Source organism: Chrysoperla carnea, chromosome 4, assembly GCF_905475395.1.
Source record: "Chrysoperla carnea chromosome 4, inChrCarn1.1, whole genome shotgun sequence".
NCBI lineage: Eukaryota > Metazoa > Arthropoda > Insecta > Neuroptera > Chrysopidae > Chrysoperla > Chrysoperla carnea.
This window is the reverse complement of record NC_058340.1, coordinates 66,265,826-66,273,888: the sequence shown is the minus strand read 5'-3', so window position 1 is coordinate 66,273,888 and position 8,063 is coordinate 66,265,826. Positions and strand designations below refer to the sequence as shown.

General features: G+C 29.7%; 2 protein-coding genes across 2 annotated transcripts; both read right to left on the bottom strand.

The window, feature by feature from the left end:
• LOC123298872 (zinc finger protein 664-like) lies at nt 1-1,764 on the bottom strand. Its single transcript, XM_044880968.1, has one exon. The coding sequence runs from the start codon at nt 1,762-1,764 to the stop codon at nt 247-249; it is 1,518 nt and encodes a 505-aa protein (XP_044736903.1). The 3' UTR covers nt 1-246.
• Nucleotides 1,765-4,136: 2,372 nt separating this feature from the next.
• On the bottom strand, nt 4,137-8,063 carry LOC123298871 (zinc finger protein 888-like). The gene is made up of 2 exons (XM_044880967.1): nt 8,060-8,063; nt 4,137-5,591 (listed from the first exon to the last, which is right to left on the bottom strand). Exons 1-2 carry the CDS (start codon nt 8,061-8,063, stop codon nt 4,375-4,377), a joined length of 1,221 nt encoding a protein of 406 aa, XP_044736902.1. The 3' UTR covers nt 4,137-4,374.

Here is an 8,063-nt window from a genome sequence, read left to right as displayed (position 1 = left end):
TTTCAACATCGATTAATATTTACAAAACTATAATAAATTTAATATTATTCAATAAGATGGTTCGGAGACACTTCTGTAAATAAAATGTTGATAATATTTGACAGACCCCCAATTCTTCTTTGCTGTTGGAGGCTCTCATATTCCACCATTATATGTTGTACAGTCACTATTACTCCACAATTTGAGCATGCTTTTGGATTGGTTTTAGTTATCAAGTGGATACGAGTGAGTAAAATACGAAAATAGTTACACATTTGAATGAAGTAGTTTATGTTTAGCTAAATAACTTTTCTGGGCAAATGATTTATCACAAACGTCGCATGAATAAGGTTTCTCTCCACTATGTAAATCTTCATGGCGATTTAAGTTATATTTTTGTGAAAATGTTCTATCACAAACCTTACAAGAATAAGATTTTTTTCCAGTATGCAATTGTTCATGACGAATTAAGTTGTATTTTTGAGTAAATGATTGATCACAAACGTCACATGAATAAGCTTTCTTTACATTATGTATTCGTTTATGGCGTAGTAAACTATCTTGCTGGTTGAATGTTTTAAAACAAACGTCGCATGAATAAGTTCCAGCATGTGTGTGTTTATGAAAAAGTAAATTACTTCGCCAGGAAAATGATTTATTACATACGTCGCATGAATAAGATTTCTCCCCTGTATGTATTTGTTTATGGAAACGTAAAGTATTTCTACGACTGAATGTTTTATCACAAACGTCACATGAATAAGGTTTCTCTCCCGTATGTACTCGTTTATGAAAAATTAAATTACTTCGCTGGCCAAAAGTTTTATCGCATACGTCACATGAATAAGGTTTCTCTCTAGTATGAGTTCGTTTATGAAGACGTAAATGATCGTTGTTGTTAAATGTTTTATCACAAACCTCGCATGAAAAAGGTTTCTCCCCCGTATGTAATCGTTTATGAATTCGTAAACTAGTTTGGTGGCTAAATGATTTACCACAGAAATCACATGAAAAAGGTTTCTCTCCAGTATGTATTCGTTTATGGCGATGTAGATTACCTTGTTGTCTGAATTTTTGATTACAGATGTCACATGCATAAGGTTTCTCTCCCGTATGGATTCGTTTATGGTAACGGAGAGTAAGTTCGAGTTTAAATGATTTATCACAAACGTTACATGCGTAAGGTTTGTCTGCAGTATGTATTCGTTTATGGCGATCTAGAGTACATTGTTGTCTGAATTTTTGATTACAGATGTCACATGCATAAGGTTTCTCTCCGGTATGGATTCGTTTATGGTAACGGAGAGTAAATTCGAGTTTAAATGATTTATCACAAACGTTACATGCATAAGGTTTCTCTCCAGTATGTATCCGTTTGTGGAGAACTAAACCATTTGCTCGGTTAAAACTTTTATCACATACGTCGCATGAATACGGTTTTTCTCCAGTATGAAGTCGTTTATGCGTTGTTAATTTATTACTCGCAGATTTATTTTGTATATTTTTAACGTGTTCGTCATTATTATAGCAATCGAATGTTTGTTCGGTTTGATTTTCTGGATATTCATTTTTTACTTGTTTTTCGATTTTAATCCGGTTCTCACCAACATCACAAGATAATTTTTTCTCTTTTTGTATATTTATATCATTTTCATCTAATATTTCTTCTTTAATAATTACTTCTGTGTGTAATTGCTGTTCAAATTTAATAAGGTCCTCAATAAATTCCTCATTTAGTTGAATTTCCGTTTTAATTTTTTGATGTTTATATTTAATATGGTCCATTTTGTTGATTAAAATCACTTTAACACTTAACTTATTTTTTTAATTTGATTACTATTTACAATTTGTAATCACAATAAACAAATGTGTTAAAAATGAACAGGGACGTTCAATTTGTATTAATTAATACAAATTTTAACTAACATTACGAAATGATGATGTGGGAACACTTAATTGGATTCTTATTGAAGTTTTAAAAACATACACATGAGTACAAAATTCCTGTTAAAGAAAAACACTTTAATTTTTAGTTTATTTGAATCACTGTTGTCTATTTAGAATTTATTTTTAATTTAACCTTTTTTATGTTTAAACATCAATCCATTTTGTTTATTTGAATCATGTTAATTAAGGTAGTATGGCAGTATCGAGAGTCATATTTAAGGAGGAACGGGTTCTATAACCTTCATGAACGGTAGTATTTGAACTAAAAATCAGAGTTCTACTTTACCAACATTTTGTATCATTTATTTACATCATATTCATCTAATATTTCTTCTTCTTTAATAATGACTTCTGCGTGTAATTGCTGTTCAAATGTAATATGTTCTTCAATAAATTCCCCATTTAGTTTAACATCTCCTTTGTAATTTTTTGTTTAATTGAATCACTGAATATGGTCCATTTTTGTTGGTTAAAACCACTAGTTTGATGATTAGTTACACCTACATTCATCGAGTTCTATTTTGCAGGTTTTCTATGGTATAAATCAAGGAGGTTAGAGAGAAGGAGAACGATCGCTACGATCGCTAAAGCATTAGCGCGTCTGTCCCTGAAAATTTGTAGAATTTATAGTTAATTTTTCAGCCACCAACCGCGCTGTCGTCGGTAAGTAGTATCTGCGAAGTTAGCTGTTTATGAGTACAAGTAGATGAAGTTAGTACCATTCAAATTTATAAAGTAGAATAGATAATTTATAATTTATTCATTAATAAATAATAATAATAATTAATAATAATTTCATTATTTGCTTTTTTTTGCCTTTGAATGATATTATATACACGTATATTAAACGTTGATAGATCATTTGAAATTAGCGCACAACAGCCCGCTTTTAATGAGACAACTTAGCGATCCCAGAGCCTCACTTATTTTGTCCATATTTTGGGGACAATATTTTCTATAGCGATCGTTCTCCTTCTTTATAGCCCCCATGGTATAAATATTGTCTATTTATGTCAAACAGCACTATTAAACAACGCGATAACAAAAACGAATAGCTCAAGCGAAACGTACATTAAACTTCCATACTACTATATTTTATCTATGCTTTGAACTTACATTAAATGGAGTATATATATATATACGTTTCGCTTATAGTACAAGATCCGAATTAGGGTCGACCTTCACCCATCTGTTTACCGAATGAAAGTTATTTTTTATGAAATGTAAAATATTAACAAATATTCCTGTAACGGGTTGCCTTAAAAAATATGGTCCAGACCATTTTTAATATAAATATCAAAACTTGGAAAGCTTGTAAACATTATTTTTGACCAATATTTTGTGGCCAATCATATGCCACCGTAATTGTAACAAAATTATCTTTATTTAGATATGCGAGTCAATGAATTAACAGATGCACGTAATTACTATTTTCAACTTGTATAAATGCGAAAATAGTGAACGAAAAAAGGCAAACAACATAGCTGCTGCATATTCTTTATGGCTTTTACTTTCGAGTAGATCAAAATTCGTAAGATATGCAAGTCAGTGAAAAATTTCTAAAAATTTTACTCTTGATATTTTCACTAAAAGTAGTCTGGACCACATTTTTATAGGCAACCCATTGCAGGGATATTTGTTAACATTTTATATTTCATAAAAAATAACTTTCATCCGGTAAACAGATGGGTGAAGGTCGATCCTAATTGGGATCTTAGACTATTAGGCTAGTATTATTTTTTAAAATGCTAAATTTATTGACATTTTTATACACCCTGTATATATATGCAATATATATCAACCTTTACTCCCAAGCAGAGACTGTATCAGTAAATTTTACCGATATATTCTCTGGTCCCAAGTTTGTAACGCTAAAAAATATTGATGCTACGAAGAAATTTTTGGTATAAATGTTCATAAAATCATTTAATTTGTCCATATCCGATTGTCAGTCCGTCTGCCAGACTGTTTGTGGACACGATAATTCATAAACGAAATGTGTTATCAGGCTGAAATCTTTATAGTGTGATCAGGACGCTAAAACTGAGGAAAAATCAATAAAAAAAATAGCTTATATATTTATTTTCAAATTAAAATATTCACAATATATAACAATATTTTGTAATATTCTATATTTATTGATATATATTTATATAAATAAAATCCAAAAATTTTCCAATGATCTTCTCATGTCTGAGAGTTCAGTTGGGTTGTTTGCTAATTAATCAATTTGTCCTCACAATCTGAATTTATACATTTTTTGATGTCAACTCCTACTGACAAGCCCGATGCACAAGTTTTCTCTTGTGGATGAACTCGTACTTTTGCAGTAATAACTTTCACGTACACTGCATGAATAATGATTTTCTCCATTATTCATTCAATTATGACGAAGTAAACTTAAGTTTTCTCTTTGTTTTAACACAAATGCCCCCACGAATAAGTTTTCTATTCTGCAGTATGTATTCGTTTATGGCGAACTAAGTTACTTCGATGGCTGAATATTTTATTACATACCTCGCACGAATAAGGTTTTTCTCCCGTATGTGTTCGTTTATGGATACGAAAACTATTATGATTGTTAAATGATTTATCACAAAAATCACACGCGTAAGGTTTTTCTCCAGTATGTATTCTTTTATGGAGTACTAAGGTTCTTTGCAGACTAAATTTTTTATTACATACCTCACATGAATAAGGTTTTTCGCCAGTATGTGTTCGTTTATGGACGTGTAAACTATAATGATTGTTAAATGTTTTATCACATACCTCACATGAATAAGGTTTTTCTCCCGTATGAGTTCGTTTATGGATACGTAAACTATAATGGTTTTTAAATGTTTTATCACAAACCTCGCATAAATATGGTTTTTCGCCCGTATGTGTACGTTTATGGACGTGTAAACTATAATGGTTGTTAAAAGTTTTATCACAAACGTCACATGCAAAAGGTTTCTCTCCAGTGTGAATTCGTTTATGGTAAAGTAAAACATTAAGCTGCTTAAATGTTTTATCACAAAAATCACACGAATAAGGTTTCTCCCCAGTATGTTTTCGTTTATGTAAATCTAAACTATTTTTGTGGCCAAATGCCTTACCACAGGCGTCACATGAAAAAGGTTTCTCTCCAGTATGTATTCGTTTATGGCAAATTAAAACACCAGGCTGGTTAAATGTTTTACCACAGACGTCACATGAATACGGTTTTTCTCCATTATGTATTCGTTTATGGGTAACTAAACTACTCTTTCGATTAAATTGTTTATCGCAAATTTCGCATGAATATGGTTTTTCTCCGGTATGTATTCGTTTATGGCGAACTAAATTAACGTGCTGGTTAAATGTTTTATCACATACATCACATGAATAAGTTAAATCCCCAGTATGTGTTCGTTTATGAGGTTTTTCTTCTGAATTAATGCTTTTATGCTTAATTAATTTATTATTCGCAAATTTATTTTCTATATTTTTAATGCATTCGTCATTATTAAAGCAATCGAATGTTTCTTTGGTTTGATTTTCTGGATGTTCATCTTTTACTTGTGTGTGTAACTGTTTTTCGTATTTAATTCGTTTCTCACTAATATCACAAGATAATTCTTTCTCTGTTTGCTTTTGTGTACTTATATCATTTTCATCTAATATTTCTTCTTTAATAAATACTTCTGTATGTAATTCATGTTCAAATTTAATCAATTCCCCAAGTAATGTGTCCTCAATTTTAATTTTTTGTTTATTTGAATCAGTTTCGTTGATTTCATTTTTAATTGTCACTTCTGGTTCTGTTTGATGTTTATTTTTAATATGGTCCATATTGTTAATTTAAATAAATTTAGTTATCTATATTGAATTCTATTTTACAGATTTTCTATGGTATAATTAGATTGATTGAGGTTGTAAAAACTAACGTAATAATACAAAAATCCTGCCCAGCAGAAACTACTCCATTTTAATTCTTAGTTTATTAAAATCACTGTCGTCGATTTATAATTTATTTCTAATTATTACTTCTTTTGATGTTTATATTCAATTCGGGCTATTTTTTTATTCAGTATAATTTAACATTAAGATTATTTTATTGAGAATCTCTACATATTATAAATGCCAAAGTAAGCATGTTTGTTTGTTTGTTTGTTACGCTTTCACGCTAAAACTAGCGAATGGTTTTTAATGAAACTGTACGGCAATATAACTGATTTATCAGAATAACACATGCGATGTAATTTATAAAGATATATTAATAAAAACAAATTTAAAATTAATTAATTTGACATTACAATAAATTACAGATTTCTGTAAAAATAGTCATTTGACATTACAATAAATTACAGATTTCTGTAAAATAGTCATTTGACATTACCATAAATTACAGATTTCTGTACAAATAGTCAATAAAAAATATTTCACGGCCGTCTTTCTGATATACTCAATGAATAATTACTATTATACATTTAAAAAAATAGAAAACCATACATATATTTTACCTGTATAAAACAATCCTTACCATTATTTCGAGTGTTATAGAAAGGGGATAAGCGAGAGCAATCTTTATCAATCTTTAATTTTAAACCCAGCGAAGCGGGTGGGTATCAGTGTAGTATTTTTATAATGTTTGTACATTTTTTACATATTTAATAATAAATAAGGTTAACAACGACATATTTTTAATTGATTACCTAACCCATCTAAGTATTCTTAATAAATGCTTGGAATTTGTCCTTTTCCTGACGAGTTCTAAGATGATTTTCAAGAAAAAGTGTCTAACTGCTTAAACTGAACTTTTACCAAGAATAGTTCCCTACATTAGGAGAACAAAAATTTAGAATTTTTTATCGTACCGTAAAAAGCTTACAGTACAAACGTGGCTTATCATTGGCACACATTTCCATCATATTATTCGAACTAGTCTTTCAGGTTCAATGAAAAGAGTACTATGCTTCATAACTGTTAAGAGATAGAAGAAAACTTTAAATTAGAAAGTTATTCCGTATTTAAAAGGTAGAATTTTATGAAAACTGCATCTTTTAGGCAGAAACTGACGGCAAAGACGTATCCAAAATTATGTCTTATTTTTTTCGAAAAATTAAACGTGACTCGATCGAAAGTTACATTGTATTCATGACCAAAATTTGTAATCAAATTTTAACGATTATTTCTGTGGGAACCTTAAATATTCATATTCATCTAATATTTCTTCTTCTTTAATAATTACTTCTGTGTGTAATAGGGTATTATCGTTAGTCAAAAATAAATCATGAAATTTGAAAAAAGGTATGTAAAATGTCAAATTTATGTAAAAATATACTTAATATTCTGATTTCGAGTCATAAAAGCACATTTTTCTTTAAAAATATTAAAATTAAAAATCGTAATTTTTAAACTGTATATCACGTGACCTAAAACGCGGGTAAGCCCTGCTGTGATGTCATAGCGGTATGAGTCATAGACCATCAATTAGTTCAGTGTAGACAGCTGGGTATAATGTATACATAGATAATACGTATTTATTTTTATTATAATCAGATATCTATGAATATATCTGTCAAAGTTTTTTGTGTTATTTCATATAGTGATACCCATATTACGTCATCAAATTGGATGCCCGCGTTTTTAACAGTTTAAAATTTTATTTAAGTTTTTAGCAAGAAAGCGTGTGTATTTTTCCGAAATAAATATTTGGTGGCTTTTTTATTAGCAAAATCAACATTTGAAGAACATTTTCAAAAAAAGTGGAATACCCTATTACTTGCTGTTCAAATTTAATGTGTTCTTCAAAAAATTCCCCATTTAGTTTAACGTCTCCTTTATATATTTTTTTTTAATTGAATCACTCTGTCGTAGATTATTATACCATGCATATATGAAATATACATGGTATATTAAGTTTAGTCCCAAGTTTGTAACGCTTAAAAATAATGATGCTAGGAAAAAAATTTTCATAGGTGTTCATAAAATCAACTAATTAGTCCATTTCCGGTTGTCCGTCCGTCCGTCTGTGGACACGATAACTCAAAAAACGAAAAAAGATATCGAGCTGAAATTTTTACAGCGTACTCAGGACGTAAAAAGTGAGGTAAAGTTCGTAAATGAGCATCATAGGTCAAATGAGTCTATTGGGTCAAATGAATCTTACCCAT